This window comes from Chanos chanos, chromosome 7, assembly GCF_902362185.1.
Source record: "Chanos chanos chromosome 7, fChaCha1.1, whole genome shotgun sequence".
Taxonomy (NCBI): Eukaryota; Metazoa; Chordata; class Actinopteri; order Gonorynchiformes; family Chanidae; genus Chanos; species Chanos chanos.
The window spans coordinates 12,725,160-12,741,156 of NC_044501.1; the positions used below are offsets into that span (position 1 = coordinate 12,725,160).

The 15,997-nt window shown below is 42.1% G+C and overlaps 1 protein-coding gene across 1 annotated transcript; it reads right to left on the minus strand.

Moving 5' to 3' along the window:
* Window positions 1–2,006: 2,006 nt before the first annotated feature.
* Window positions 2,007–15,577, minus strand: LOC115817282 (FERM and PDZ domain-containing protein 4-like). Its single transcript, XM_030780557.1, has 15 exons — window positions 15,475–15,577; window positions 14,565–14,667; window positions 13,314–13,359; window positions 12,012–12,110; window positions 11,556–11,663; window positions 11,136–11,267; window positions 9,300–9,419; window positions 8,655–8,791; window positions 8,069–8,195; window positions 7,397–7,486; window positions 6,868–7,050; window positions 6,509–6,647; window positions 5,360–6,376; window positions 4,019–5,167; window positions 2,007–3,325 (listed from the first exon to the last, which is right to left on the minus strand). Exons 1-15 carry the CDS (start codon window positions 15,551–15,553, stop codon window positions 2,007–2,009), a joined length of 4,848 nt encoding a protein of 1,615 aa, XP_030636417.1. The 5' UTR covers window positions 15,554–15,577.
* Window positions 15,578–15,997: the final 420 nt, after the last annotated feature.

The following is a 15,997-nucleotide window of genomic DNA, read 5'->3' on the forward strand; positions in this document are numbered from 1 at the left end:
GTCCCGGATTGGTCACAGCGCAAGAACAGCTACTTGTAGTTTATGTGGAACTGATTCAGGTTCATCATTGAGGTACTGTTAGGGGTAGGTATACTTAAAACGCGTCCATTTTGGGGGCTGGTCCCAAATCAGTTTTCAGTAGTACTAAAGTTCGACATGTTTTCTCTGTGATCATTAAGTGATCAACATTTTCGCATTATGCTGATCTGGTTCATTATACGAACGTGATGTGAAATGCTGTTATTCAGTGCAATCTAAATATAATGGGTAAACAGCAAAATTAAAAAGCAAAATTTAGGCTGTTGAGGTGTTTTCTTCGTAAAGTATACTTGGATTAATACACTTCGTCCTCATTAATATAACAATCTCATCATAACAGTCATAACAATCACAGTTCATTGTAGTGGAGTAAAATGTAGTAGACGTCCTTGTGTATTGTGCATCCTGCAAATGCATCATTCTGCTAAAACTTAAGACCTCAGTGAATGCAACAGTTTGTTATTAAAAACTCACCAGATAATTTGCAAATTTGCTTTTTCTGCATGGCTGTTGCAGCAGAGGACTTCATGAAATATTTAGTCTTGCTTCTTTTTTCTTTTTGATAATGGAGTGGTTCGCACTATCATTGAGAATATGCAACTGTGGATTAATTTGGTGGATCCTATCCCAGATAGTACTTCCAAGGCACAGAGGGAAGGACATTCTTGTTCTTTCATATTTTGTTATCTTCAGATAGTGGCTCAGGTCAGATCCAGAACTATTATTCTTAACTAGATTTTTCTTGGTGAGTGGAGTCAGCTGAGACCTCAAGTATCTCCTCCACATGCTTACTGAGGGACCTTTGTTGATCAAACCAAATCTTTTCCTCTCCAGTTAATTATGGTCACGTGAGATCTATCGTGGAAATAGAAACTCTAGCCTCTCTGTGCAGAGTTTACTGTTTTGTATAACCATGCATTTCATTGACCATAGTTCTGACCTACTTATAACAACTCTGTTTCAGGTGAGACATGCCAAAAAAGTGCCAGGCAATATTTTTAATGTGGATCTTTTAAGTGAAATACAGCAGAGTTTTTGCTGATTGTGTGTGTGTGTGTTTTCTTTTAATCTGTGAACATACCCTTAAATATCTGTCTGATGACATGAACTGTGGACTTCATTTGCAAAAACCAGAGGCTCATTTTCCTCCAAAGAGCTTATGATGATACTATATACAATAAAATACAATAAACTGACCTTTGCTAGTGTTTGAGAATAGTATGGAGTTTGGGTAAAATTTTCAACCATTTTTATAACTTGACAGAAAATACACTTATGGATAAAAAGACAAAATTTAGACTGAGAAGGAACTTGCAGATGTTGCAATTCCCAAAATACTTTATTAGTTCATACAGTTCTGAAAAGACTTTTTTTCATGTTAAGACATTCAAATTGTATTATGGAGTAGCATAATGGTCTGTGAAATGCTTACAGTAACACATGTTTCATAAACAAGAGGAAGAATCATGACCAACAAGTCAAAAGTATGGATAAAACACAATAATTAAAAATGCATCTTAAATAATTCAGTTATGAATAGACAATTCTCTTTTAGAAATCAAACATTTAAGAGTTAATCTTTCCAATAATACGAATGTCATAATTTCTTATAATTTAAAAATGGTATGATTCTAAAATTGCGATAAGAAGCACTAATACATACTCAACTACTGTGCTTCAGCTTCTCAATAAAGCAATCTCTTCAGTACTGCACTTTACATTTTAATATGTGAAAGCATGTTAAGATAATACATAAAGGAGATGTTCATTTTATACCTCCCTTTAAAGCTCTAAAGTTTCTTTTAATATATTTATATATGTATATACATTTTTACATGTGTAATAAATATGCACAGCACTAGGTTTACCAGTTGTTCATTTTTTTTGGGAAAGGATATTGGATAAATCCACACATCCAAGTACAGCTTTGCAAACATTTCATGGATTAAGGGACACCACTGTAAGCCCTATTTGCTCAGTAATGTTTTTAAGGAACGGGTGAGGGTGTTAGCAATGGCTGACATGGTGCTTGAGTGACGGGCTAGTGCTTTGATGCTGTGATCCCCAGGAGCACTACCTGAGGCTGCCTCAGCAGCACGCAGCAGACAGATATAGTTCATAACTACCTCATCAACTTTGGCGACAACTTCTCGTTGTTGCTGGGCAGCTGATGCGCCTAGGCCCCGTACCAGGCACATGCAGGCTTCGGATAAGCAGCAGAGCACCTGGAAACTGCAAGTGACAGCCAGCAGCATTTCCTCAGGGCTCCCGTGTGCTTGAGCCATCCGCCGACATGCCCTTCCAAGCTCCTTAGACTCAATAGAAAGCAGCTGCTTGTACTGGGCAAGCTCTTGAGCTTGAAGTGGTGGAACACTTCTGTCACCTCTTCCTACACTAGAGCGTACTAGGGCAATCAGCTCACTCGCATCCCTCTGTACTTCGGAAAAGCCGGTTGGAAAGACATACATGTGGTCCTTCAGTGCATTTATTCGAGCCAGCCTGTCACTAAAACTCATATTGTTAAGGACCTCCCCATACAACTGCTCTCCTGTGGTGTCAAGGACAGGGTTGGGGCTGTGCTGGGAGGTTCCTGCCTCATTAAAATCACCATGATACCTTCTGGGTCCCTCCCCATCTGTGTCATCCTCCTCGGCTAAACTTTTCCTTTTAAAGAAACAGTAGCTGAATGGGCCATTGCACCTCCATGGACTAGTGTCTAGCTTCTGTGATGCCTTTATCTGCTTGCCATCCTTTTGCAGTGGTAACATAACAGAGGCCCTCCAGCTGTCCTTGCTACCAGCTGACCAGCAAGTGGTATGAGAGCCCATAGAACCCTGGGAGTAACTTTTTGATAGCTTCTTCCCTGTAGGTCTTCTCTGCAGTTTGCCGTCACACAAATGTGCAGACACCTGCTGACATCGGCCTGTAGAGGGTGTCCTAGTTCTCTCAAACAGTGTTTCCACACTTCCAGAGCCTGTAGTCACAGTGCTAGAGCTTCGTCTTAGTTCCCTGCCCCTCCGAAGACTATTGGTGGTGGAGTTACATTGATGCAGTGCAGGGGCTGTCATGTGGACATGGTTCTGTCTGAGAGTGTTGGCTGACTCTGACAGTGGAACACTGCAGTTGGTGCTCACTGACGTGCTGTGTTGCAGAAGTGGAGGTGGAGGTGGCGGTGGAGGGGGAGGAGGAGGAGGAGGAGGAGGAGTGGCACAGGTTTTGGCTTGCCGTAGTAAAATTGGGGGCTGGTCTCTCCCTCCCGGCAGCATTCCATGCTGTTCTGTGCGAGCTACACTAGGGGTGGCAGAGAAACAAAGAGAATCGTTAGGCGTCTGTCGAACAGCATGCTTCATCCTGCAGTTAGACTTGAGCCAGTCCTCTGTGCCGGCATGGGGTAAGCCGCTGCGAGTCCCGGAGGATGACCTGCAAGGGCCACCCTCACGGATACTGTCTGTCCTACCCAGGGACAGAAACCGCTCGGGGCTAACACCTTGCTCTAACTTGCCCTCAAGGTCGGAAAATGAGCTTCTTCTCTCGAAGCCACAGGGTCTCACATCAAGGCTGTTGGTGGGTCTCTGAGCATGCATGTCAGGACTCCTCTTCAGTTTAGCAGGCAAGGTGGCTGAGTGGTATATTCTGGGACTTTTGCTTGTTGCTCTTAAGGAGGCTGCACTGGGGTGAGTCAAATTTGGGCTAAGAAGGGGAGAGGGCGAGGGTGGCATGCAGGGACATCTGGCAATAGTGTTTCCTTTACCCCTAACAAGGTCTAGAAGGAGAGGGTTACTTGTGACATGCCTTCTACTGTCCTTTTTTCCTCCCCCTATTCCTGCACTCTGTAACTTGCCCCCCTGATGCATTTGGCTGACTGTTAAATAGTTTATTAACTGTCTATACGCCTCACTTCCCTCCTTTGTGTTAAGACTCTTTACACTGCCAGGTTTTGCATGCAGATCACTGAGAAGATTACTCCTGCGAGCTGTACCTGTGGTCTCTTTCATCTTGGATGGACGAAGGGAGCCTTCTCGGACATTAAGTGAAGGATCTGACCCAGGGGGATGCATATTTGGCAACATCTTCCTCAGGAGGGCAGGATCTGCGTGGGGATGGAGGTCTCTGCCTAGAGTGCCATGTGAAGCCTTGTCCTCAAAGGCAAGACCTCTGAGTAAGGAAGATGAAGAGTTTGAGAGCGGGTGCTTGCCATCGGGAGCGCAAAGTGGTGAGTCAGTGGGAGTTGCACAAGCACTACTTCCTGTGCTGCAGCCAGCATCCAGAGAAGAGCATTGTGAGCTCTGCAAAGAGTGTTGAGCCTCACTTTGAAGGGAGGAGATCCGCTTAGCCAAGTGGTATTCACATAATCGTGCCACCCCATGCCGCAGTGGTGGCTGGGCCTGCTGCTCGTCCTCATGTGTCTCTACCTGTGCAGTGTCCCGCAGTTGTTTAGATGGTGAGGGAAAGCAAGTGTCAGATGAGAGCCCACCTTGCCCATTTCCAGGACTACTGTTGCAAGCTACATCTTCTTTAGAGCCTAAGTGGCTTGCAGTGGCTTGTTTCTCTGTGGATTTATTCTCAAATAATGGCTGCTGCCCTTGAATCCTCTCACAAAACGAAGTACGTTCAATGTCAAAATGACTCCTCCTGTGACTTTCTCTCCCACCTAAAGAGTTAAACTTCCCAGGGGGATCTGCTGTTTTCTTATGTCGTTTTCCACCACTCACCATTGTATTGGACTGGTAGCCGGTGTTTGAATTTACAAGTGTGCTTGAGTGTGCTTTGGGGATATAATCATGTAGTGATTTATCCTCCATGGCATCTGGCTCCATCTCAATGCCATCAGAAGATAAAATTTGCTTAGAAGGCACAGCAACAGACAGTACTTCAGTCTGTCTGTGTCGTGAGGGACTACGTGGTGGCTTTTGTATGGATGGTCTTGCAGAGGGGGAGACAGGAAATTCAGTCTTCTCTTCCAAAAGTGGCTGATAACCCTCAGTGGTGGCAACCAAGAGACGCATGGGATTCTCTGAGAGCCTGTGCGCTGCAGCCTGTTCTGAGTTTTCAGTCATCTCCGAAGAGTTTGTTTCATTTCCTGAATCTGACGAGGACTCAGGACTGAAAGCCCGAGACAGGACATTACCTGCAGGCAGCAGAGGGGACAACCAACAAAATGCTAAATGTCACTGAAGTAATACTTTTTCATTGATTCATAGATTCAGACTACAGATACTTACATGCAACCATTACAGACCCAGACAAACCAAAACTCAGCACAAGCTATGAAACATTTAGAAAAAAAACATTTAGGCTACTAAATAAATGCTGTAAAGACCTGTACTGGTGTTGGACTGTGGATTTGGCCGCTCTTCAGACACAGCCAGTGCCTCCAGTGCTTGTAGGGTGGACACAACAGCCTGATCCAGGTTACGGTCACTGCTGCCCTCCCCATGCGTTGGGATAGCATCAATAAGAGACACGGGGATGTTGTCGTTGTCACATGAGCCGAGAGGCCGACCTTTGCTCTCTGTGCCCTCTTCGTCTGAACTGTCCCTGAACCCAGGAGGAGGGGCAGCAATAGCCAGGTTTAGGGAGTGTAGGAGTGCATCATTTTCCTCATCATCATCCCCCTCTGGTGGTGGAAGGGAGGTCAGGTCGATAATATCGTCACTGGACCCTGACAAGGCAAGAAATGTGGTATTGCTCGTTGGCAGTCTCACAGCACTCTCTCCAACCGCTGCGGCTATGTCTTCCTCGCAGCTGACATCGTCCTCATCCTCTGCGTCATCCGTCGTTTCAGCGTAACATAAATCTCGCAGCAAGGGCTCCTCAATGCCCTCCTCTACACTACCAAAAATCTTAGCCTCTCCAATGTTGCTATAGACAACATTTTGTCGGGTATTGTACTGAAATGGCACATCATCTGAAGTCCTGAAGCTTACATCATTGGTATGTAGGAGAACAGATCTATCAGGAATCTCAGGACTTTCATCCATGAGGCGCTGGTAGCCAAGGTTCTGAGGGTTGACGCTGTGCAGAGGGGGATCTCCAAATATAAAAGATACTTTAGCACTCCTGGGAGAGTCTTGGGGCCGATGTCTTGCAGGTGGGAGAGGTGGAGGCTGTGGACTTCTGCTCCTTCTTGGTGACCTCTCACCCCCCTGCTGCATGGGATATTGGGGCTGCTGTACATCTTGTATAGAAGGAGAGGCAATTTCAGTCTCTCCTTGTGTGCCCTCTGGGTAATCAGGCTCCCCCTGATAAGATTCATTCACTCTTGCTTGAGAATTACCGTCATCACAGCTACCAAATGAGGTGCTGTATGGCCATTCGAGCTCCCTGGGATCCTGGCCTGAGACAGATTGAAGCAGAATGATTAAATTAGCTGATTTTCATATGTCTTAATGAAGAACACCATTTGATGTACGAACAGAATTTTTATGAAGTGAAAATGACAGTCCGGGAACACGTTATGTTTTCTCACCGCTGTCCAGTTCACTTAGGCTGTTACTCTGGGACATGTTAAAGATGGAACGTCGGGAATCTACCAGAAGCCGATAGTATCCTGCGGTCAGGCAAGCCAGATTCATGGCATCACTGGACTCCATTAGTAACGTGATAGGCTGCCCAAAGAATGAAGCAAAACGTTATGGTAAGGCATTGCAATTTATGTCAGTTTTCTGTTTTGCCACATAAGAGAAGTGTCCTGTACATAACTGGGAGTTTCCTCATTTAAACTCAGTAACTTGACTTCAGACTATATAGCTGGAGACATGTTTATTTTACTATGGCTTAAACATCAAGTGTACTCATGATTGAAATACATGCAAGCCTGAATCTCACCTTTACATCCAAGACATGCAACTCTACCCGGACGTTTGTCTCATCCTCAGTGAGAATCTCAATGCGGTTAACATGGCTGAAGTCAGCAAGGAGGGCCACGAGATTGGTCTTGGCATTGATTACATGACTAATGCCATACCTGGGACCCACCAATAGGGTCACCTCTGTTTGCTTCTCTCCTTGCTGTGAATGAAGACCAGGATTGAAAGAGACTTATGAGGGAGAGCAAAAGTTTACATGGAAAAATGAATGAATGATTTTTTTGTTGTTAAATTAATTAAATTGACCGCCATTAGAAACTTGTGTATGCTGTGTAATGTTGTTTAAGAAATATGACCTTTAACAATAACTTAAGCCACACATCACACAGTCAGTAGAAGTCAAATGGTAATCTATTCTCTAATTTATGGATAATATCATTTTAATTTGACTTTGTTATAGACATGTAAAGCCCTTTGAGACTATAAATACTGATAGTGAGCTCTAAATAAACTTGCATTATTATTATTATTATTATTATTGTACTTGCCAGTAAGACTGATTTAAATATTCCTCCTCCATACAATCTCAAGTCACTAAGATACTTCAAATAGTGCACCTTTGCCTGCAGAGCTGTTAACTGGAAAGAGAGAGAGTTTGTTTCAGTGATTTCATATTTATTTATTTTACTTCACAGAGTCTTCAGTTCTTACAAGAACAAACAATGTACATATAGCAGAGAGAATGTATCTCTAAGAATAGAGTGGGTGTTATTTTCCAGTTAAATCCATGGGATTTGCTTTCAAGGTTAGATTATGAACTGTTGATATATCCACTTAGCTATTTAATTGGGCTCACTCAAAACATGTTATGGTGGGTTTTTTTAATGAACATTGAACCTTCTGTTTTCATTGGTAAGGGATTGTTAACCCTCCTTGAACTGGGTCGTACTAAGAACAAAGATTTATTCCCTCTCCAGCACATCTAAGGCTTCTCTTTGAAACATTTGTCTGAATGGAGAAAAAGTCTGCATATGTTGTAGGCTCAGCTAGAAGACTGTTACCTGCCTCTTGCACAGGCTGTTTGCTTTAAACCTGTGCCAAACCTTTTTCTTGTAGTACTTTGCCAGACCAGTAGATGTCTCTCTCTAGACATTTTCAGTTCTATTCCACGAAATGTACTATTTGAATATATACAAGACCTTAAACCAGTAGGCACCCACCTTCTTCCCTGGAGGCACAAGGTTCTGATTTGTCTTTAGGATGTGTGTCAGTGCTTTCTTTATGTTTTTCTCCTTCATGCTGGAGAGGACTGATGGAGGTAAGAAAAGTGCTAAACCCCACTCCTTCCTGAGAAACATAAGAAATCTGGTAAGAGTGACTTGACAACAGCCATTTTGGGCGCAGTAAAAGATCACTAATTTGTTTTCTGAGTTTGCAAATAGACAACATTCTGGTCTGTCAAAACAGATACAGATATATTAATAGTTAATAGCTAATGCATTTAGATATTTACAGCTGTGACCCAACAACTTATAAAAAATTGTCTGAGTTTCATATTATTGCAACAAATAATTAAGACTTTGTCAAAGACAGTCTCAAAGCTAGTTCACGACTCTTAGGTAAATTGCATAGGTTGAAATTCAAAGGTGTTGTAACAGCACTTGAAGAGATAATAATGCACAACAACTTGTTATCTTTTCTTTTTTTGTGAGCAAAGCGCTGGGAAGGTTGAACTCAATTTCTGGTGCATGAGATACCATCATCTTCCACAGCCAAGTGAGAGGGACCCTTTGAATACAAACTCACTGGATGTACTTGAGTGAGACTTTCTGTGTCTGCCTGGTCGTCATGGTGAGGATGTACATCTGCAGGGCGGCGAGGCGAAGAGCAGCGTCATACTTCAGCTCTGGGCCAAAGCGCTCCAGAACTACATCATTACAGCTCTGCGGAGAGGGGAAGGAGACAGGTCGGCATTTCCGCGTAACACCATTCACGACACTCCACATTACTCAGCCTTCGTAACTGAGCCATAAACATTTCACGATGTTAGTGATGATGGTTCGTATGAGGTCTTGAATAAGGTGAAAAACGATGCAGCCTTGACCAACAGCGTGACTGCTTTTATGAAATGATATGGTCTGGCTTACAAACTGTAAATGTTCTGAACCCTTCTACAGGGACAGTGACATCTGTATAATATACTATGCATTTGAATTATGTTAGACAGTCCTCATGTATGGTAAGGAAGGTTCAGAAAGCATTGACACCCCGCTTCAGTTCAAATTAAGAAATGCTAAGGAAAAACGCTTCAACTTCCAATTTCAAATGGTGACTGATGAAACCGTATTTTTTTTAACCATATAGTCATGAGTGGATCCTTGCTTATCTACTGAATACCTGGGGATCTGATCAATGTGTCTAATTCTTTGTGTGCATTAATGACTTACACACCTGGACATAGAGGTATTCGAAAGCCACCACATCTCTTCTGAGAAGGTCAACCGGATCCTTTGGGACGAAGCTGATTCTGAAAAAGCATTTCATCTTGTGCGACCCTGGCCTTTGAGTAACCTGGCCAGAAGAAACAAAGCAAGTGAGTGAGTGAGTGAGAGAGGGACAGAGAGAGAGTGAGTGAGTGAGTGAGTGAGTGAGAGAGCGAGAGAGAGAGAGAGAGAGAGAGAGAGAGAGAGAGAGAGAGAGACAGAACTAGGTTATAGGACCCATATTCTATATATGTATGTATGAATGTATGTATGTAGTTATTTATAAAAAGGTCTCATTTCGGGGCAGGAAATATTGGCTATGCGATGGACATCCTCACACACCTAACAGTGGGCCCTCACCTTTTTACATATCATTTATATGGAGCTATCGATCGCTGGGGTACCAGACAAGAATATGAATCAGTGGAACATCAAATGTTCTAATATTGATTTAAAGGTTTCTCTCATGCCTCTCAGGTTGTTCCATTTTATTTATTTTCTTCCTGTTTCACATTATTTCTCATTGTACTGTGGTCCTAAAACTGCCATTGTTTATAAGCGTATCATTTCTTCAATAAAGCTTTAATTCAAACTGTGAAATAAATCGAATGTAATTTACACAGCTATGTGTGAATACTGTCTGATGTTTTACCTGCCACTTCTTGAAATGTGTATAAAAAGAACCCTATCCAAAAATGACTTTTATGAGGAAAATCAGTTTACATTATGTGTCCGCTATTACACATTCTATGTTGTAACCACAAGGGTCTTCTGTTGAGTAAACTGAGTAGATATTCTCATAGAGATGGGTTATTTCACCTCTACTGAATCGTCCCGTAAAAGCCACCTCTTGGTTTATAATGACTTGATTCATCTGCATCACTTCATTGCGCTCTGACCCTCACTATGGACATTTGTGCTCATATGAAACGTTGTGCGCAATGATCTTTGTCACCCTCATTAAAATACTGAGGGCCATCACCATGGTTTCACCGTGCTGGATAAATAGAACAATGAGACTATGCCACCCTGTGAATATTGAGTAGGTACCCGTCAATCTTCTCTAATCTCTGCCAGTGTGTGTGTGTGTGTGTGTGTGTGTGTGTGTGCATGCGCGCGCACGCCGTGTGAGTGTTTAAGTCCGGCACTGCTGGCACTGCTAATCAGTCCCACAGTAGAGTTCACGCAGGTGCTAAGTTGGAGACTAAAAGTACCTTCCCTCTGGACCACTGTCCTACAGATTTTGTTAAACAGAGTTTTTCTAAGGACAGTTCTTATGAAGCAGCTGCACTGCCAGGGTTCTTTTAGGCAGCGAGGGTGTCGTTGAGGGTGTCGTTGTAGACAAAAGGGATCCAGGTTTACTTTATAGTTTAATTGTAAACATTGCACTTGAAGTTATTCCAAATAATCTACAGTGGATTCCAAATGATCTGCAAAGGATCCCCCATACATGCTGCTGTACATAACAGGGTTATTCCTTACAGTTTCACATCATTCAATATAAGGATAATCAACGTTTATAAAGAGCATCCTGCCTGTAGACAATGTACCACTTCCATCCTGTCTTAATCTATACTGTTAACAATGGATATACTAGCTCCTGTACGTAAAACCACATCTCTGTTTCATCACCATCTGTATAATGTGCCAATCATATTGCATATCTATTCACGTACTCACGGTATTTTAGGCTTTTTTTTTTTTTTTTTTGCTGCCTATCCACTGCACACTGACAAGAATCTCGACCACTGCAAAGCCCCTATTGGCAAATTTAATTCTCTGAGTTCATCCACTGTTCACCTACCTGAGTTAGCATCTCCTGCTCATGCAGGAGTAGCAGCTTGCTACTGGAACCTTCTGTCCTCTGTTCCAGCATTAATGAAAAATGCTCGATGCACTTGATGGACAGCTTCTCTTGGAGAGTCATGATGACGTCCTTTCATGCAGAACAACATGTGAACAACATGTTATAACATTAGTCCGCAGTCCTTCAAATAAAGTCACACCTTAAGCCCAATGAGTATGAATACACAGTCAAGGTTTTTACAGGCAAATCAAAATGATCACACAACGATGAGAATAAAGTTTTAAAAAGAAGAAACTGGGTATGGGTCAATGACTTGCACATTAATTCATAAAACTGAAACGACATATTTTTTTTTCCAGGCTTACTGTGGGTTATTCAGTGGATCCACACTCTACTGGTTTGAACTGATGAAATTACCTTGATAGACGTGCTGCTGTCGAAACGAAATGACTTGGTTTGCCCGTTCTCCAGGTACACCTTTAGAACATTAGGCATGAAGAGGAGGGAGTTGTCCTTCACAGTGTCCTAGATAAAACCAGAGATCCATTACTGCACACTACAAGATATTTCAATTACAAGGCAATAGCTTCGATACATTTTAATGTACTTAACAGCGCTAACAGAAATGCATAGATGGACATTATGATTGACACAGGGCACACAACAGATTGTCAGGGCATGATTTATGACATAAAAGAGTAATAAACATGTCATCACCCCACTCACATATCCAGTAATGAAAACCCTGAGGTTGGATCAGTGAGCACACAGAGTAGGGTTTCAGTACACATTATCAAATTGTGTTACAACAGAAATAGACTGACGGTATTTTTGTCTTCAGAAATTCTGGAGTTGCCAGAAACTTACTGGAACCTGTCCATTTATTATGACTTCCTCTGCAAAGCGCACTTTGACAGGGTTAGACTTCAACTTGGCTTTTTTGGCTGCGCTGATGAATGCTGATTTGGGAGACTGGCAGGGAAAAAAAAAAAGGTACAGTTGGATAAAAATATTTATGCAGAATTCAAAAGCCTCTATATCACCTTTGTGATACATAAACGTATTGAAAGATATGTGTTTTTGATGGGTCCAGACTGATCAGCCAGGCCAGTGAGATGAATATGGATGATCTCATTCTCTGAGACAATAAACAGATTGTTACCTCACTGTAGTGATCAGTACGAGATAAATACATTCTCAGATTTTAAGGAAGAAAATTCACTCGTAGCAACAATGTGAACTGGGCTCAAAAACTAGGGAATAGCGGTGATTTTAGCTAAATGCAGCCAAGTCAAATGAGGCAATAGTGGTGATTTTAGCCAAATGCAGCCAAAGTCATCGAACCTGATGTTGTTGTGACAGCGCTGACAACAAGGCTGTCTCATGGCTGGGACTTGATCAATATATGGGACCTTGACTTGTGTTAATTTGGTGTCATTGAGTCCCCATGCAATAAATAAGCCTCGTTTAGTATTGAGTCACGGAGCTGGGCTGTCAAGCAGCCAAAATAATGTGCTATTAGAGGACGCTGACACTTAAAAACAACTTGTTAAGCATGTCAGATAAGAGAAAACAATGTCTGCAGAAGGCCAACTTTTCAGGTTTCACTTGAAAGTTTTTTTAAAAAATCTCAGACTAATTAAACTGCATTGCTTGTCACTGTTTCATTTTGCTATTTTCGTCATGAGAAAACATTACTTTTCAGTGTACCATTAGACCCAGAGAGAAGACACTTTCTGGAACAGTGGTCTTGTTTGTTGTGAAAGATAGAGAACATAAAATTCATGGGGCAAATGTGCACTTAAAATGAGATGATGTTGTTTTGGATCGCACTTTGTCCTGACTGAAGTTAGCCTTCTATTCAGCATTTGAGTATTCCCGTAAACATGAACTCTGGGAGAAAATGTATCTCTTTGGCTAAATGACTGCCTAAAGCCTCTTTTCCTATGAGAATACTCTCTTTTTTCTAGGAACAATGTAATATTTGGCCCCTTGTTCCCTTGGACACCAAAAACACCAGTTATCATACTGAAATAAACAAAAAAACAAATACCCCCCCCCCCCCCCCCCCCCCGCCCTCAAAATCTACTCCCTTGCAAAGACTGTCCAGAATCTGAAGTTTGTAGTTATTTAGAGTAATAAATGGATATTCAGTGATATCCACTCAGCACTTACTGGGTATGGCTGCACAACAGTCAACAAGATGGACTCTTTACAACTCCTGAAAAAAAGGATAAGCACAAGAACATATTACAAGCATCCCACACATGTCGTATTGATAATATGTCTACTCAACTCCCAAGGCCTCCCAGGCTATGACATGTTGCAAGGAAGGAGGTCCTCTGATCATATTTAATACCATCTCTATTTCATCTCAGGGGGGGTCAAGACCAACTAAGTCTTCTGGGATCTCACTGGAAAATACTGCCACAGTCATGACGTTAAAATAACCTTCTGATTAACGTATGTAGGCTTCATAATAAGTCGTCATAATATGCTACAGCTACAAGGGTTATGTAGAGTGTTCCTGAGATGTATTGGATTTACTGCTTAAGTAGAAGGATAAGAGGATAAGGAAGCAGAATGGAGATAAATATATGTGCATGTAGAGACACACATATACACACACACACACACACACACACAATCACACACACGCACACGCACAAGTATATAGAAATATGAGTGTGTGCACTTCCGACACACCCACATTATTATCAAGGCTTTCTTAGGAGGGTGATTTGGTTTCATTACATTACAAAGGCATCTGTCCTCCAGCAAGCAGAGGCTAAGGCAAAAGCACAAAGCCTCATTTCAGACTCAGACATTTTTTCATTTCTTGAAATGTCAGAAGCTTCTGTTCTCAGTGAAAACAATATCAACAGACCTCTCGTCTCTGACATTTTGTTAGCAACGTTGTTTAATGAGTTTTAATTATGTGACGCGATAGCGACCACATCGTAATGACAAAAGTTATTATGATCATGCAATTTACTTTTTCTTCATTATGTGGAAAGAGCATCGGCAATACAAATGAGCATCTTAAAACCACTAATTAAAGGCAGAAGTAATGTGAAGTTTTGTAATTGTTATTGATGCAATTCTGCAGGCAAATATGATTAAGTACAATCTACAATAACAATGTTGTTATAACGACCATACTTTATCTTTAGCCAATTTTTTCTTAAAAAACAAACAAACAAACAAAAAACAAACCAAGAAAATAAAAAAGTTGTATGAACAGATACATGCCCTTGTCCATTTGGCCGGACTTACAGAAATCATTTATTCATTTCATTGTTATTCTGTTGATGATACTATGGCAAGAAGATGCTTGGATAGCTAGATGGCTGGATGTGCCTATATGCATATGTATGGATGGATGGATGTACTGATGTATGGTTGGGTGGACAGGATGACTAGTACCTGACGAGGTCAATGACTCGTTCCCTGGGTGCTGAGGCAACCGCCTCATCATTGATCATAATGATCTCATCCCCGGGAATAAGTTTTCCCTCTGATGGTCCTCCTGTTATGTTAACACACACACACACAGACACACACACAGACACAGACACAGACACACAGACACACAGACACACAGACACACACACACACAGACACACACACACACACACACAAACATACACGCAGATAAACCCATACCAGTACATATTACACGTACACCCATACAAAACCCATACAAAAGCATTCAGTGTTATATTTCAGTATATGCCTCTTTCATAAAACCACATAGTTCATCAAAAGGATGTTCTTTACATTGTGCTCCATCATCCTTTAGTAGATAAAAAAAACATCACAAACAACAACATAAGGGCTCCATTTTGCTTATTTAAACTAGGTATGCAGTACACACTCTAGAGTCTCCATTCATCCAGTTTGCCTCTGGCTAGTGCCTCTCAGTTTGCATTGTAGACACACAAGACAGATGAAGATGTTTTTTCTTCTTGACGCCTGCACAGATTTGGTATGCTCTAATTATTCAGCCCGGGGAGTCTGTTTGCCCGTGATAGCGTGATTCGAGCTGAAAGGATGGATGATACCTATAGAACTCATAGGAATAAGTAATGGACAGAGAGATTCCTGCCTTTTCTACCCACATTACCTCCTACTACAACAGAAACATGAGGAGAAATGTAGGTGTTCAGCATGTGCGTTGCTGAAGTACGTAGACAAAAAAGTGACTGAGAATCTAAGCGTACTTTGTTTTGCACAAAGGAACCCCCCCCCCCCCCGGCTCTACAAATGTTACATTTTATCGTTTAACGCGCCGAATGCGTGTTACGCGTAGCGTGGTGCTTGTCTTGATGCTTACCTGGAGTCACAGAGCGGACCACCACGGGTTTCTCGCTACCGGCCACGAAACCAAAGCCAAGCACCGGATCCCTTCTCATCTCCACCCGCCGCGGAGCCGGTGGTGCCAGCTGCGCCCCATCCAGACGCACCTCCTCTAGGGAGCTACTCTGGGACACTTGACTGCAAGGAGACAGACAGAGAAATATATAAATACACGAGAAGTGCATCAGAGACAACTGTCCAGACAAAACACAGGTAAAGTACAAACATGTTCAGTCAGTTATGTTAAGACACAAACCTGGTTAGGGCTTACAAAGAGCATAACATCTTCTGTAATAACAATCGGGTAGAATATATCTGAGATATATTTGATTATCTGTTCCTGTAAAAAGAGATCAGGACTATAAAGATTCGTAACGATCTTTTATCATTTGTAAACTCACTTTTCAGATGTCAAACTTGAGTCATGTGGAAAAAGTTTTAAACTCACTAAAAGGTACATTTGCAGCAAACTTTAGCACCTTTAGCTCAAATAGGTGAGT